Source organism: Larimichthys crocea, chromosome XVII, assembly GCF_000972845.2.
Source record: "Larimichthys crocea isolate SSNF chromosome XVII, L_crocea_2.0, whole genome shotgun sequence".
NCBI lineage: Eukaryota > Metazoa > Chordata > Actinopteri > Sciaenidae > Larimichthys > Larimichthys crocea.
The window spans coordinates 19059998-19077465 of NC_040027.1; the positions used below are offsets into that span (position 1 = coordinate 19059998).

Genomic DNA, 17468 nt, shown 5'->3' on the forward strand with positions numbered 1-17468 from the left:
TCTTTATGATTTGATTGACTTTATTTGTAAGGCACCAGAAGTCCTTCCTTACTGCAGAACATTTCATATTATTTATAGTAAATGTTTGTTGTACTTTTTTTTATAGTTTCTTTTTTTTGTTGTTTCAATGAAGCTATGATTTCAGACACAAAACATTTTTTTTTTTTGCCAAAGTACACACTTTCAGGTTTTACATTATGCACAAAATAAGTATTTAAAAAAAGACCTTTACAAAGCTCAAAACGCTTACAATGCTTCACACTATGGGGGCAAAAAGTTGGGAAGGTAGGATGTGGGGGACTAAAGGGGATTGGGGGTAGGGGGGTTCAGAGAAGAAGAAAAGGGACAAAGGGCAAGAAGGTCAATGTACTGCAGTTTCCCCCCTGGTGTCACATCAGTTTTGTAACACAATAGCACAAGAATCATCCAGGACAGACAAGAAAAGATGCAGCTATATACACATAAAGCTTTCTATGTATAACTGTATACAGAGGCGAGCGCCTCCAACTACTTTAACAAATACATAGAATTTCATTTGTATGTTTATAACGTCAGCTTTGTAATTCTCGTTCTAGTTCATATTGATTAATATTTCAAAACAAAGAAGAGAGAGGGAAAAAAAAACAAGTGCATTGATCACAGAAAGTTTGGACCAAACATTCTTTGAGGAAAAAAAAAAAAAGAGAAAGAAATCAATCTCGGTTCCCCCGCAGACATGCATTGATGTATATGTGTGTGTGTTTGTGTGTCACTTTGTCTACACGCTCTGCATAACACTACGACAAGTACAGTATGTAGCTAGATACATACGGTATGTGGCTAGATGGGAGACAATGTGCTGCGAGCTTATTTCACAAGCAGAGTAGCATGATAGCTTTAGCTGGAGTAAGAACGGGAACGCATTTTATCTCTGTGGTTTATAAACGACGGCCAAACCTGTACATCTGTTTATACACACCTTGTTTATGTATTCGCATACACACATACACACACAGCAACAGGTATCCCACCAACATCGGCAACAGTAGGTCTAGTATCTTTTCTGAATGACTTCGACGACCGAATGTGCTTCATCATCATCATGCCAAAGATCGTTCTGGGTTGCGTCATTCCAACTTATTTTAGAATGAAACTCTTCATAGCCATCGCGTAGCCATTGAAACAGAGAGGAGGATACGAAAGGGTGTGTGTCTGCGTCTGTCCATATGTGTGTGTTGTGTTTTGAGGGGGGGGTTATATAAAACAAGTTCATACACAGGCTGACTTCAAATCAACACTCACACAGGCTGCCACCGTCGACTCACAGTCGATCAAACAATCTTTGTGCCACTGAGGGTACCTTTGCTGCTACTACCCTCGTTAGAGCCCCCACACATACCCATACTCCACCCACACGGGTATTTTCACTCATGTTGCCTGATTAGACTTCTTAGCACTCTTTGGGTGTTTTAACAGACATCTCCCACACACACACACACTTCGATTGGTAATTAGGACTGATTTTGATATATCTGACTTGGCCCCTTAATTATACAGAAAGTGCCTGAAAGCCAAACGAACATGGATGCCTCATGTCAGCCAAAGTTCATCGTTAAGTAATTAAACCCGGGTAATTAAATGGGGCATTAGCAACTGCAACAAAGTTCTCCTGCTGGGATCAAACTAGGGATTCTGTCGTTATTTGGTGTGTGTGTTTTAAAGTAGTGGTACAGTAGGATTCCCCTTTGAATGAGGCAATTTGGTGACAGATTTTAAAACACAGTCAGAGTTTTGTGACGCCGCAATACTTCCAGCATCGCTTCTCCAACTTCCACCTGACTAGAGGCCTAATCGAACAAGATAATTGAAAACAGCTAAGTAGGTGTGCGGGGCCTTGTGAGGCTGAGAGGGAGTTTGGTTTTATTACTCATCAGAGCAGCTGTGGAGGATGCTTGTGCTTCAGCTATGTGATCTGCACTGATTTAGGTAGGTGTTCAATCATCTGTATAATGTGGTGTTGTGACAGACCTGTATATGTACAGTGAATCAAAATGTACAGTATTTAAATCTGAATGTACAGACGGATCAAAAGCACGGGTCCGGTTGTGTGTTACAGTTACACGCTAAGACGTTCTTTAAAATAGACCAAAGACTATTTCTCAAGAACTGGATCACGAGAGAGACCGGGACTGACCGCATGCAGAGATTAATGTCACCAGTCTAGCCTCTGCATATTAACTTTGTACACAGAGAGCGGATAAATAAGTCATTCCCCTTTGACACAGCCTGTACTCTGTCATTGTCCTGTCCTTGTTTTGCTCGGGCCTGAACGCAGCGGTGAGGACTGCTCAAAGACACACACTGCCCTCTGCTGTCAAACGCACAACATGCACACTCTCTCCCCCCCTGTGCCTGCTCTATTATTAGTGCATATTTAAGAAGAAAAAGGTGGTGGGAGGGTGCAGGAGTCAAGTGCCATCTCTGTTCATTTAACTACTAATGAAAATGTTGCCTTTCAGTTAAGGTGCTGGGTGGATTTATCTGACGTATCTCACAGGGTCAGGCTGGGATCGTAAGTAGTAGGAGGGGATTAGTTACTAAAGTGGGTTTGTTATCTAGTTTGACAGCTCTCAGCATGAAGATTGCTCTAAGAAGGTGCTTTTCCTTTTCAATATAAATTTAGGATTACACACAAAGTCTCTAGTTTGTCAACTGGAGATGTCTTCTCATCACAACAATTCTGCTCTAAAAGCAGTTTTCGGTCAGGGAGTGTGTCTCTAACTATGGCATGATGGCACTATTTAAACACTTGATCGGATCTGATCCATAAAAATCCACAGTTTAAACTCAAAGCCAACTTTTAGCTCGGAATGAACGCATGCAATGTAAACTGCCAAAAAAATATCGACACTACTGATCTCTGTAAGACCTCTTAAGGAAAGTGAAGTTTGTAGGAATCCTGTGTTGTGTCTGACAAGTTTTACGGCTTGCCAAAGAATCCCTGTGTTTAACATTTAGCCTGTTTTTACACCTCCAGTACGGTGTGTTCAGTCTCGCAGATCAGTCCTGTGTAACAAGGACATGTTTGGAACAGAGGCAAGAGGAGAGGAGGAGAGACATGGAGGGGGAAAAAATGTTTAAAAAATCAGAAACTAAACAGGAATAAAAACTGAGAGGCAGAGCGACAGGAAGGCAGGAAGGAACAGAAATAGAAAGTAGTCCTGATAAAAAAAAATAAACCCCAACAAAACCCAGAAGCTTAATCACATACAAAAAGGAGAGGCTGTGTCTGGAAGAAAAGACACAGAAAGGAAAGATAAAGAAACAATCCAAGTATGGGTAAATATGAAGAGATCTGGACTAATCTGACATGAGGAGCAGGTGCCAAAGCTCTCCCAATAATGGGAGGTGGTTAGGGGTCTGTAGCTGGAACTGTGGTGATGGGATTGAAGCCCATGTTAGCTAAGGTCAGAGAGAGGGAGACCAGGGGAGAGGCTGTAGGCCAAAGGGGGCTCAGATCTGGGGATTCAGGGCTCTGGATCAAAACAGAGCTGAATGGGGACACAATCTAATCGGACTTGTCTCCGTCCTCCTCGCGGTGGCTGTCAACTCCGTCACGTGACGCTTTCTCCTCCTTGGCCAGCTGGGCTTGGGAGGCCAGCAGGGAGGAGAGGGAGAAGAGACCGGAGGAGGTGGTAACGGCAGGGAGGGTTGGCTGGCTCAGGCCCAACGGCAGAGGGGTCATGGGCAGGGCCAGACCCTGGAGCTGAGACAGCTGGTGAGCCTGGAGCTGCTGCTGCATGGAAGACAACCAGACACAACTTAGACACAGCAGGACAGATCCAGCACACAAATCACTGCAAAACACTGAGGGAAATGTAAAATCTGCAATGCACAGACCTATTATACATCACAAATTATGTTTAATATATAACCCCTGAGGCACAGCACTAATAGCTCAGGCACAATAGGATAGATGGAAGGCTGAAATACATGCTCGGTAGGAGATGGAAAATCTGCAGCGCACACATAACTTATTTATAAAATGCAATTTTCAATACATGCAACCGAAGAAAACAAACACAAAAAAACTGAGAAAAAGGACAGAGATGGTCTAAAATAAAAACAGAAAAATATACATGTAAGAAAAAAAAACACACACACATACACACACTATATATTTCATCTTAATGTAGAGGGAAAAAAATTGTTACTGCCAAGCCTGTGCATTTTTATCACTCCCTGTTGAACACACACTCACATCAGTGGGTTGATTTTATGACAATCCTGACTGACTTCTCATAAACAGTATCTAACAGCCCCAGTTTGCACAGACTGCACCTACAAAGTCGACGGCTCTGCTTAACATTCACAACCACAGCTCAAATTCTCTATGCCCTTCAGGTACTGTAAAAAAAAAATAAAAAAATAAAAAAATGTGTGTGTATGTATCGTACTTATACATACATACATACATACATACACACACACACACACACACACACACACACACACACACACACACACACACACACACACACACACACACACACACACACACACACACACACACATGTATATATGTATGTGTATGTGTATGTGTATGTGTATGTATGTATGTATGTATGTATGTATGTATGTATGTATGTATGTATGTATGTATGTATGTATGTATGTATAAGTACGATATTGACGATATTATCAAAGTAAGATATTGTTACGCATAAGAAAATTGACCAAATTGTACTGTGGAGAACAGGTCCAGTCCAGAAAATGGCCTAAGGAGACCACGCTCTGTATCTAAAGCAGCGGGCACAAAGACAAAGGCAAGGCACCTCTTTGAATCATACATCACAGTGATAGAGTGGGTAAGCTAGCTAACACTAGACCCATAGTGAAATGATGGAGTGGCTCGGCTAGCTAATGCTAAACCTCTGGTAAAATGATGGAGTAGCTAAGATAGTGGTACAAGTCTTATAATGATAAAGTGCAGCTGGCTAACATTAAAGCCACACAGATGAAGGATTGCAGTACCGTGTGTATTGATTTAGTATTTTAGCTAGCTAAACTTTATACTCTAATTATCAAAATTGTGCCCATGTAGTGGAGGATCGAGGGTATCGTCCCATTTATCCTGTGAATAGGACTAACAACTACACCGACACCCAAGAAAATAAATGTAAAAAAACAAACAAAATAAACTTTCAGCCAAAAATGTGTCTTAAATCTGAGGAAACAACCCTGATGATGTCATTGTGATGTCATCAGGGTCACCTCAGCTTAGGTTCAGAGACTACAAATCTATAAAGAGGAAGCCTGCGCAAAAAAACTTTAGGTATGGAGTTTGAAAGATGCGTGCATTTATCAAGAGAGGCTTGACCTGTGCTGGAGACTAAAGGTCAGAATATCTCTGCTGCTTTTTTATTTTTTTTCATTTGTCTCTCACCAGTTCCCAGATTTATTGAAAAGTGCGACACTAAATCAGTGCAGCACTTCTTCTTAAAATTAACAAACCTTCAGTAGAATTTATAAATCTGGTGTTTATTATAGTCCTGTTCAATTGGTCACTTTATGTACTGTATACTGTATTTTATTTATGAGAATGATGACCAATACTAATGTTTTTTTTCCCCACATTGAGAGAATAAACTGTCCAACTCGTGTCACAAAGAATAATCCAATAACTAAAAAGGTCATTACAGTAAACTATAGCATTAGTGATAATGATCAGTAATTGTGTTTTTCATCACAAGACTGTGACGCGAGGCTGGGGGCTGGAACATCATACCCTTATGATGGAGTTCATCTCTGGGGGGGTGACCTGCTTGGCCCTCTCTATGGCCGCCAGGACCTGCTGCTGGTGCTGGAGATGGTGGGTGAGGGGTGGGGGGGTGGGGGAGGGGTGGGGGGGTGAGACCCGAGGGAAGGAAAGTGAGAGAGACAATAAAAGCGAGACACAAACAAGGGGAGGAGAGTTTAGGGAGGTGGGGCGGGGTGGGAGGGGGTGGAGAGGTTAGATCAATATCAATAGACCGAACAGAGACCCGACAACCCTCTCTGGTGATGCATCCCCCCCCTCCGGGCATTCAGCTATTCATCCAGTCATATATACACACCCACACACCGACACGCACGCACAAAAGCCTGGTGTGACACCCGTGAATGGATGGTTGGCGGGTGTGCTGTAATGGGTGGAGGTCAACGCCCTGGTGGGCAGATAAGAGCATGGCTTATCTGAATCACACAACCATTTATTATGCTGCCACACACACACACACACACACACACACACACACGTATAAAAAGGAAAAGAGGAGTAGGATGGAGGAGGTGGCGGTGCAGGAGATGGAGGAGGAGAAAGGGAAGAAAGGGAGTGGAGGAGGAGGAGGAGGTCAAAAAGGGAGGGGGGAAGGAAGGCTGGGGAGGACAGATTGAATATGACACAGGAGAGTGGGGGAGGGAGGAATAAAGCCAAAGTGAGGTGGAAAGGAACACGGGAAGCGAGCGATGATCAATGACGGGAGGAGAGAGGTGGAGAGGAGAGAAGAGGAGGGAGGGATGCTGAGCGAGGGGTCATGGAGGTGGGGAGGTAATGAGGCAGGAATGAGGGTGATCTCATTCCAGGATGTAAGGAATAGGACGGAGGGTCAGAGGGTTAGTGACGTCCTCGCGTCGGTGTATGTGTGCGCTTACCTCCTGAGACAGGTAGGGGAGGACTTGGGCGCAGATCCCGTTCAATCTCTTCACGATCTCAGCCTGTGGAAAGAGAGCGTCTTTAGTTTAAAGGAGAAAACTGGCGTTATTGTACATTTTTGGTTTTGTCAACAAATCTCGTGATAGGGTTAGACAGTCTCCATGATTTCCAACATCTGTGGCACGATTCCTGTTCAGGATAAATTGGTCACGGATATATAATTTTAGTTCCTTGGCTAACTACTTGGCTAAAAAAGCAGGGCATTGTAGTCTTAAGAAAACATTGCACAAACTGGAGCAATTAGTGTATTTGTTGGGAACTATTTTCACATGTGGATGAATACACATTTGGTGCTCTAGTGAGAATTCACAACAATGGAACGACGTACGTGGGACTGATTCAAAATAAACTACAATGCCCACGTTCGTTGCAGTGTAGGAACATGTCAGCTGTTGAACAGTGTAGCTCGCTGATGTGTTAAAACATACACACAGCTCACCCACACAGGTGGACTACGTGGGCGTGTTTGATTGACAGCTCTGTGATTCTTGTTAGATTTGTTGCATTATCAATGACTTCATTTGGCCGTGCCAGCACGGCTGGGGAAAACCAAAACTGTGCTGTTCGGGGTTTGAAGCTCATCCATTGGAGGACATTTTCGAGATGTCACAGGAGCAAAAACACAAATAAATAATGAAACAAATTTAGCTGCTATGACCTCCATAAACTAGGGCACACGTATCTTGCAGCACAAACTCACGCATCATACATATCAGCCTCCTTTTATTCACCTCATTAATTAAGTTGCTTGTACTTAATACTCTTTCTCAAAAACTCTTGGACAAACACACACACACACACACACACACAGACACAGAGAAAGATTCACCCACACACGCACACACACAACCGTTCCTTGTCATGCATATTCCCTATCTTTCTCACATACAGGTCTAGGCTATTATCACATTTGGTTGGTAATCATCCAATCCTTCTGAGATATGCAAAGCAGCAGTAATTGTGTTAGAGCGTAATTCGTGGCGCAATGAGGAGAGATGGGCCCTCCTAACAGTCATTAGGCATGCAGAGCACAGTTCCCCATCAAGCGCTTCACTCCTATCCGCTCATCATTACACATACACACTCCCTGACATATCTAAAATGTCTCTCTAAAATGTCTCTGCGGGACTCGCTCCATGCTAACTATGGCTCTTCCTCTTTTTCAGTGCCCTTTACGCTGTCTCTCTATCTTTTTTTTTCCCCCAACCCAGCTTCTGTCTCTTCTTTTATCTCTGCTCTCTATTATCCTCTGTGTCTTTTCCTTCAGCTTTTTTCTACCAGAACATGTCTTTCTCTCTTTTGTCCTCTCTTTACATTTTACTCTGCTTCTTTCTAGCTTTCCTCAAGTGCCACTGGAACACAGATGAGTGTTGAAACCTAAAATAAAACTGGGCGAGGACACTGGGCAAATACGTCCAGGATCTGCAACAGACTAAAATCGTTGTTGTTGGATATGTCTTTGCTGATTTATGCCAATTTAAATAAGCTTTATCTTATTTAATTTGAAAATGTAGACTCGAAAGGGAAAGCAAGCGCAGAGACAAAAATGTGTTCCAGTTGATTTAAAATGTGTGTCAAGGAAGCGTGGAAGGCAGCCTAAACAAACCTAACATTTCACAGACTTCCTCTGGGTGTCCTGCTTTTGTCCCTGAATCAGCTTTAATATTTGAGTGTCTTGGTTTGCTGCTTCGCTCCAAGAATACAACAGGACATGATACTTCATACTTCAATTTTTCACATTCCACAACATTTCTTCCTTGCACTTTCAAATGCCACAAGTGGATCTGAACCACACGCATGTTGTGCACACTTACAAAATCTGACACATAGTCAAAGAAATTTCACTGTATGCTGGACTTGTAATGAATCTGTCCGATTATCTTCGAAGTATTTGTCTGGTCTCAAAGAAGTCATCAAATAGTGAAAAATGGCTATCAAACCTTCCTATAAAGTCCAAAACCAACTGATATTCAGCTTACGATCACATAATACAGAGAAAAGCAGCTCACCTGGGGGGAAAACAAGCTTTAATTTTTGCTTTAAAATTACTTAAATTATAGTGAATTATTAAAATAGTTGCTGATTTCTGTACATTGATTAACTGTACACAAGTCATCTCAGCGTAGATGAATACGTTTATACAGTATGTGTGATGACAACCACTTGACAAGAGAAGCGCACGGTGAAAGCGTCTACATAATATACTACGTGAACAAAACATAGGTGCAAGAGTTGCGTTGTCAGGTGGGACACGACGTAGAGATTAAACGCCGGGGGAAGAAAAACATGGTGAGAACACAGAACAATAGAAAGACAAAGAAGACCCCGCAACAATGCTGCTTCTCTCAACATATTCCCAGTTCAATCCACAACTCAACCTTGCTTCTCCTCACCAAGACAAAAGCAGAGAGAAAACAGAGAGGGGGGGGGGAGACAAGAGACTGGAAAGAGAGAGAGGGAGAGAGTGGAGAGGCATTTTTTGAATTGAGTAGGACAGAGTGATCAAGAGGGAGCAATTGAATGTGTGAGAGTGCGAGAGAGAAAAAAAGAGGGAAATAGAGACAGAGGTGGAGAGGGAGGAGGATGAGGAGGAGGAGGAGCAGAAGAGCAGGAGGAGGAGGAGGAGAGGGGGACTGCTTGTGCACAATAGGCCTAGACATGAATGCTCCTCGACACTCGTTTCCACACATCCCCTTCAATTTCAACTCTCTAATAGAACTAGCGACTCCCCGCACCCACTCATGCTGTGCACAAAGAGAGCACACACACACACACACACACACACACACACACACGCGCAGCACAACAAGAGCACACATGAACAGAAACACACAACTTCTTACCAACGCACACACATACAAAAATATGAGCATATGCCCTAACACATGAGGACACATGCATGCACATACACGCATGCAGTCTCAACCCCCCCTCACCACACACACACACAAAAAAAAAAAAAATTGCAGACAGCCAATCGGAAAGCACATGAGAACATGTACAATATCACATACACACACGAAGAAGAAAAAAAAAACCCACACACACAAGCTCACACTCGTGACTGTGAATTTCATCCCTGTCAGATAAAGGGTGCGATGAGCTGCACACACACAGCTCAGTGTTTGTGTGTGTCTGTAACAGTTTGTGTGTGTGTGTTTGTGTGTGTGTGTGTTTTCACAGCATCACAGTGCTCATCTTGTGCTTCCTACCGCAGAGTTTGTGTGGGTGCATATATGTGAAGGTCTTTAAATCACGGAAGCTGCTACTTCTGTGTTCGTGTGTGTGTGTGCGTCCATTTGTCAAAGCATATTCGGTTCTCCCAATATGGCTGTCAGTGTGCGCCGTCAATCATAAGACAGGGTGCGTGTGTTTGTGTGGACGGGCAGCGCCAGACGAGGTCACAGATAAGGGCTGGCCCTTTGGAGGCCCATCACTCTCTCCCTCCTACAGGCTGAGCATAAATTACTCCCCCAGCTTCAGCCACACAAACTGATGTATGGATATCGGCTTCCCACCCCTCCCCTGCCTGATTGAGGGCTTCCTCTTCTTTTCTTTTTCTAAAATGGCCATCTGATTCCAACTGCACCATCTTCACTGGACTTCAGGGAGATTTAAGGAGAGGCTGCACCTATGATTTTCTGCTGATTCATAATGGAGCTGTTGCAAAAGTTATCACTATGAAACTTTCTTTTTTTTGTTGCCGCATCGATATTCACAATGTATGAGGTCGGAACTTTCCAAAACTTGGAAATAATAAAATTCACACATTTCTGTGCTCACCATCACCATGGAATACGCTGTACAGAGTGAGGTGAAACTGATTTGGCGAGACCCCTCGGCGCCTGCATTTTAACACACCCTCAGGTGACATCATTCAAATGTCTCAGAACACTCCCAAAGTGATGGGAGATTATCTCTGCAATTCACACCTGCCAATCAACGAGCTGCAGGTGCACAGCGGGGGAACGGCGTTGGGAATGCACAGCTGTGTCCGCATCAACAGAATAACAAAGCGTGAGGAGTTATTTTGGACGTTCAAGGTTCTGGTATTAAAAAGTCTTCTTTCTTTTTTTCCTCCAACGTTTGCTGACTGACAGCTGGAACACCTCCAAGGTCTAGATGGCCATGAAACTCTCCCCAGTTGTACCATCAGTACGAACAACAAACAACTGCAATGACAGACTGCAATGAGGGACTCCTAGGCCTTGAGACTTTGTCCAATTACCAAGATTAAAATGTTGTTTGCACCGCTAATGGTGGGCAGAAGTAAAAAAACAACAAAAAACAAATAGAAAAACTCACTTCTTTACTCTAAATTAATGTTAGATTACACGATGCTTTTTCTCCTGATTGCAACCATAAATTGTTTGTTTCTCCTTTTCCCATAAGCACAACTAGAGGACAGGTGCGTAGGAGCATGAAGTTATGCAAAACAAAGTAGTAAATATCTTCTGACTGTCAGCACCAAGTTTAGTGAAAAAAGCAATGTTTCACTCAGACTTCCCTTCCCTAGCAACAGTGTCATGGCCACTGTAGTATTCAAAGCCATTTTCCACAGCAAAATGTTCCCTCAGAAGTATTTCTGATGGCCATAACATAACCCCAGTGTGTAGTTACATGATCCAGGAGATCAATAGGAATGATAGGAATGTACCATCACTTAATGCACTGCACACACAAATGTACACGAGCACACAGAGTACGAGGACAACAGAGCATCAGCTATTATCAACTACAGCAACATAACCACTATAAACACGCCAGAAGACTGCGGTGCAATTTGCAGGCAGACAACAGTTTTTATATGTAATGTGATGAAAACATTAAAAAAAGAAAGAATGGGGGCTGTCGGTAGCGTAGTGGGTTAAGCGGCCGCCCCGTGTGTGGAGGCTATAGTCCTCGCTGCAGCTGGCCCCGGTTCGAATCCCGCATCGGACGGCTAATTTACTGCGTGTCAGTCCCCCTTTCTCTGCCCCCTGCTTCCTGTCTATCTTCAGCTGTACTATCAATAAAGGCATAAAAGGCCAAAAAAATAATCTTTAAAAAAAAGAAAGAATGTAGACTCACCTGTTTGTGCATCTCAATATTGAGCCCATAGGACATCTCGTAGTACTGGAAAGGGAGAGAGGAAAACGTTACAACACAGCATCAAAAAGCTGTAACTGTTCCCAGAAAATCCTCCACACAGGAGCTCGTCGCTGACATTGCAGTAAGCACCATTTGTGTGAACTGTGTGTGTGATGTGCATTTGGATAACACTGTAATTGGAAATTTGACTCTTTTTTTTTTCCATTCTTAACAGAATAAAAGATTGAATTAGCGATTGCTTAGAGTTGTTAAAGACAACAAAAGTGTGCGTCATGCACGGTGCTCGCTACAAACTAGGTGGATAAATATGAGGCACAGTGTTCAAGATTTAAAATCATGAAGCTAAAATGTAGTTATGAAAACCCAGGTTGACAATTAAAATTGTCAATGTAATGTAGACGCTAAACCTAACTTGATACATAATGACAAACAAACCTATTTCTACTACAAACACGCCTGCATGCACACACAAAGAGCAGAACAGACACACGGCAACAAATAGGAAAAGGAACTGAGAGAGAAAAGGAGACAGTAGAGAAAGAGCCTCTGTTGTAAGTGTGTGGTGTGTGTGTGTGTGTGTGTGTGTGTGTGTGTGTTCAGTGTTAATGAGAGGGCCACCCTCTAGGCGTCAACCCTGTTAATCACCCACTCTGTCTGCAGGGGGACTGGCTCTGTCACTGGAAAACAAACAACACACACACACACACACACACACACGCACACACACACACTTCTGTCTCACGCTTGGTCTCACTCACACACGCACACCACACACACACCACTGTCGTTTTCTGTTCGATCTCACACTGACACTACCTTGCACGTGAATGCACATGCACATGCGTGCACGCACACACACACACACACACACACACACCAAACAAACACATACACACACACACACTCCTTTTTTCTGTAGCTGCTCGGGCCCACGCGGAAGCTCCCTAAAGTAATTACAGCGCTGGGGAAATGGAGGTGCTGCCGCTGGCCGGGGGAGTGGGGCAACCTGATATGCTATTAGAGGAGTTTGTGTGTGAGGGGTGGGTGTGTGTGTTTGGGTGTGTGTGTTTGTGTGTGTGTGTGTGTGGGAGGGGGGGGGGGGATACAAAGGTGGGCCTGCCACTGATGGAGTGGAAGTGCAATTGAAAGCGTGCGCGTGTATGTGCACAGTGTGTGTCTGTATGTGCGAAAGCGAGCGAAGGCCATATTGCATTCATAGTTAATTTTATCGCACCATTTTCAGTTGAAGACTGTTTCGACTAAAAAAAAAAAAAATAATCTCTTTTAGATGAAAATATAAAAAACACTTTTGCTCATCTGCCCCATGTACAAAAGCTTAGTCCCTTGCCGCTGTGGCCAAGGGTTCTTCTGATTTGATTACCTGATTTGATTACACTTAGAGCAATACCTGTCTTATACTGATGCGTCACAGTATTTCATTCTCATTTTTGTGCAACAGAAATATGTAGCAGAACTGATGTTCCAGTTGTGTTGCCTCTGTTGCCTCACTGACTGACATCCTGACAGGTGACACCAGATTTGTTGTCACCGGAGATAATCATGCTGTAGACAGTTGCGGTGCCACCTTGATTTGGGATTTTTTCCATCTGTGGTTTTAAATCCAAAATGCTTCGAAACATTAGCGCTCAGGTGGTTGGGTACCATGATTGTTCATTTAGCATAGCTTCATTTTATGTTTATTAAGGCCAGTTAAGCCTTTGCCTCCACTGGAGTAGGCAGCATGGACTGTTCAGATCATGACAGATTGAATATTTAATTTTACACTCATTCAAACAGTTTGAATTTCTAATAAAAAGTGACAGTAGCTTTTGTGTGTCTCCTTGTAATGTAATGTAATGACAGCCACTCAGCAGGATATGTGACTGGTCTGCTTGGACCGCTTTGTGTTTTCTCTTACACATTTCCTGTGCCAGTAATGTTTGCCAATAGGTAACACGTCGAGGAGCAGGCTGATGAAAAAGCCTGGGCTTTGACAAAGTGGTGCTACAACATTTAAAAGGGATTTAAGTTAAATCCTACAGCTTGAACCACCCATCAAACTTTCAATAAATCAATGTTTGCATCATTGTCTGGTTTCTTTCAGTGTCTTAATTTGGCACATGCACGCACTGACTCATCGAGTAGAAGCAAAGCCGTGTTCTTTAAAAAGCTAAATGTCGATAGCTCGGGGAGCAAAATCAAAACAGCTGAATGCCCTTAATTTCCCTTTCCTTACATTGTCACGATAATATCAGCCCGTAAGCTACCACGCATCCTGCCGGTCATTTACCCAACCATCAAAGAAATCACGTAAACTTTGATAGTTGGGGAACATAATTAAAGTGGATTATTTACAGCAACTAACTTAGATAATTTCTGAACAATGTCAGATTTTTTTTTTATTACATCTGTTTGTATGATTGTTCTTTCTGTCATAATACGTGTGTTTATGTGTGTGTGCGGCTGCTATCAGGCTGACAATGCCTGCGTGTGTGTGTGTGTGTTTGTGTGTGTGTGATTGTAAGCACTCACGCCTGCCTGAAATAAACGGGTGGGGGGGAAGTGTATGTGAGTGTGTGCATATGTGTGTGTGTGCCTCCTGGCTGGCTGATGGTGGAGAGAGCAGTGCGGCGGCACAGATTAGATGAGATTAAAGCCAGTCAGAGGATCAATTAGAGGCAAAACATCAGACGGCTACACAGCCACGGCCAGCAACAATGAGATTAGCCCCGAGGTGGAGCAGAGAGTTGGCGAGCACATCTGTGTGTGCGTGTGAATGTGAATGTGTATGTGTGGAGAGACTGGGAGAGAGGTGGGGGGGGAAAGAGAGGAAATGATGGGGGTTGGTGAGAGAAAAATCGCACATATAGCTCCTCCAGAAACACAATGGAAGTGGACAATCAAGGACAATTCCAGTTTATTTCACTTGTAGCTTCGGCTGTGCGATTCACATAAAATAAACAACTCTGAATCGACTCACACAATCCAAAAATCGATTTTTACGTGACGATTATCACATTATAGTTTCTCTTGCTATGTTGATGGAATGGAAAAAGGTTTTGCCAAAGAGTCCCTCGAACCAAATTGCAAAATACATCATTTGTAACTACGCCAGAGGAATCCTCTGATGTGACGTCCCTTTCAATGGGATGACAGCACTTTGGAGTGCCTTCCAAAACTGTTTCTAAACGCTGTCGGGGAAAAAAAATTATTCTGTTTTATGATCCTACAGCGCTGTTGTTGAGGGTTTGGTTTGAGCACAAAAATGATGGTTAAGGGCAGGGAACGATTGTGGTCATGGTTAAAAGAAACCAACATTGCCACAGGAGACTGCTATTCGTTTCCTCCTGACAGTCAAAATCTTCCCTCTGTGGACTTTGTGGCTCTGTAATAACATCACCCGACTTCCTTCTATACTCCTGATGGACAAACCCTCTATCGCTAGAGGGTTTTGTGACTGAACGCAGACAAAAATTGTTTTAGAGCATTTTGATAAACTGACTGTCCTTTTTCTTGGGTGGACGGTCTCAGTCAGGTTGCTAGATCACAATGCAGCATTTATCTAGAGTTAATCGTCAATTAAGGAAATTGTTTAGGGGCGTAATGTCAGTAACAACAGAGTTGAGGTCATGTAGTCTTCTAAACAAAAGAACTGAGATATAAATGCACCCCTTTTTCTACTTAGTGAATCAAAGCTCAGCAATGTTCGTGTGTACAATTTTTGCAAACACATAAGAGAGAAATTTTGAAATGAGCAGCAACAAAAGAGACATGAGAGAACAACTGCACTGCAAAGGAAGGTGATGGAGATACACAGAAAGAACAAATACATGTGAACAACAGTAAGTCATACCTACTCCAAATATTACATTGGTCAAACACACAGCGGAAAAAATAATATTAAAAGATAGACAAACCATCATCTCTGGTGCACAACACACACACACACTCACCATGATATAATGGCGCTGCATCTCTGACTTCTCACTGGCCAACTTGTCACACTCAAGCTTCAAACTGCGGAGAGAGGGAGAAGAGAGAGCACTGAGTCAGACCTTGTTAGTCAACTCGACAGTCTTCCTTCTAAAGTGCTGACACCAGGTGACTTCTGTCCCCTTCATCATCGTTACCTCCACTTTCACCAATGGCACTGTCATCGCTTTCATCATCACTTCAACCCTCATCACTGCCTTCACCTCCATTGTCATCATCTCGAGCACCATTACAATCTTTATCATCATCATTACCATGATGATACCTGCATCATCATCCTCATTTTACCAAGTCAGTGGTGCCCCCCCCCCCCTTCCCGAGCTTGACAAGGTGTCAATTGACAGGAGGAGGTCAAACTCATTCTGACCTCCAGAGATGTGTCTAGTCAAAATGTCTGCTTTCTAAATCAGACACGAGGCAGAGGAGCACAAAGTCTAAATATAGTGTTGGAGCGTTTCCTGCGACCCAGTCCCTGCGACAGCCATTAGCTGTAATCATGTCAGTGCTGATGTCACACGAGGCGACAGGACAAAGGAGGACGCGTCAACAAGTCACCCTCATCGCCAAATGAAAAAGACAGAGGGGGGGAAAAAAGGGAAAAGAATTCCCCTCGATGCCTTTGATTGAAGCAGCCAGTTACAACGTGCCAGCCTCAGAAGGCATCATCCGATGTGAGAACTGGATAAGACTCAGATCAAATAAAGATATGCGCAGGCACACGGTGGATAGTTTCAGATTTAGGATAAGTCTGAATCCTGTTTGATGGTGTCTGTGTATTTATGCTGGGATGTTCTTTTCAGCTGTCTGCACGAATGACAGCTCGATTACAGCGAGCGCTGTCGGAATCTTCACCGCTGTCTTAACTGGGACACTGAACACAGTGTGTAACACGGCCAATAATGTGAGCTTACTCGTACACACAGTATTGCGCTTCTTCTATAATTATCGCAGCAGCTGCAGCATTAACTTGAACTTCAGTTTTGGCTGGGTGTTCATTCTTGTTTGACTTCAAAGTCTTTGTTTCTGATGGACATTATGGTACTGAAACATACATACATTAAGCTCCAGGCTGAGTTGGTGTTTTTTGACGTGATATAATTGCAGGTTTTTACTTTATCTCCTTTGTTCTTCTGCGCAGACTGAAATCCATCTTTTTTTATAATCACCACAGGGTAAAGGGAATATAATTCAGCATGGAATGGACAAAAGAGAGGGAACACCTTTGAGGTTGCCAGTTCATTGTCAAGCTAAAGAAGGCAAACATTCACATCACAGGAAGATCTAGTGACAGTGCCACCATGCTGACCAGTTTAGAAACGAATGCTTGACATATTTATTAAAAAAAGTGTAACCGTCTCAAATCATGCTGTATTTATTTTGCGAGGCAAAATCCTTTTTTTTTTTTAAAGCGGTGACATCATTGTTTTTAAGATGTTATTGCTGTGACGTTTCTGCACCACACTGGCTAGAGATTACTTGGCAATAATGGAATGTAAGCAATATCCCCTCTGAGGCATGAGCGATGTTTCCTAAGATACACCTCATGCTTCATGCATCAAGAATCTGAATTACTGGAAGGACCTCGCTGGAAAGCAAAAACACCATTTTATGTTAAAGATATAAAGTTGACAGACAGAAGCCATTATTAAGG

At 43.1% G+C, this 17468-nt stretch overlaps 1 protein-coding gene across 4 annotated transcripts in view; it reads right to left on the minus strand.

Annotated features, from left to right (window-relative positions):
• Nucleotides 1–2: 2 nt before the first annotated feature.
• Nucleotides 3–17468, minus strand: part of tle5 (TLE family member 5, transcriptional modulator) — a 37102-nt gene continuing 19636 nt past the window's right edge. Inside the window, exons 3-7 of one of the 4 annotated variants that reach the window (XM_010736814.3) lie at nt 15778–15841; nt 11804–11848; nt 6673–6735; nt 5768–5842; nt 3–3772 (exon numbers count right to left, since the gene is read on the minus strand). In XM_010736814.3, the coding sequence (XP_010735116.1) occupies nt 3548–3772; nt 5768–5842; nt 6673–6735; nt 11804–11848; nt 15778–15841 (472 nt within the window). In that variant the 3' untranslated portion in view covers nt 3–3547. Of the gene's footprint in view, nt 3776–5767; nt 5843–6672; nt 6736–11803; nt 11849–15777; nt 15842–17468 lie in introns of all 4 variants that reach the window. The other 3 variants (XM_010736813.3, XM_027290005.1, XM_019274364.2) reach the window with 3 other exon arrangements.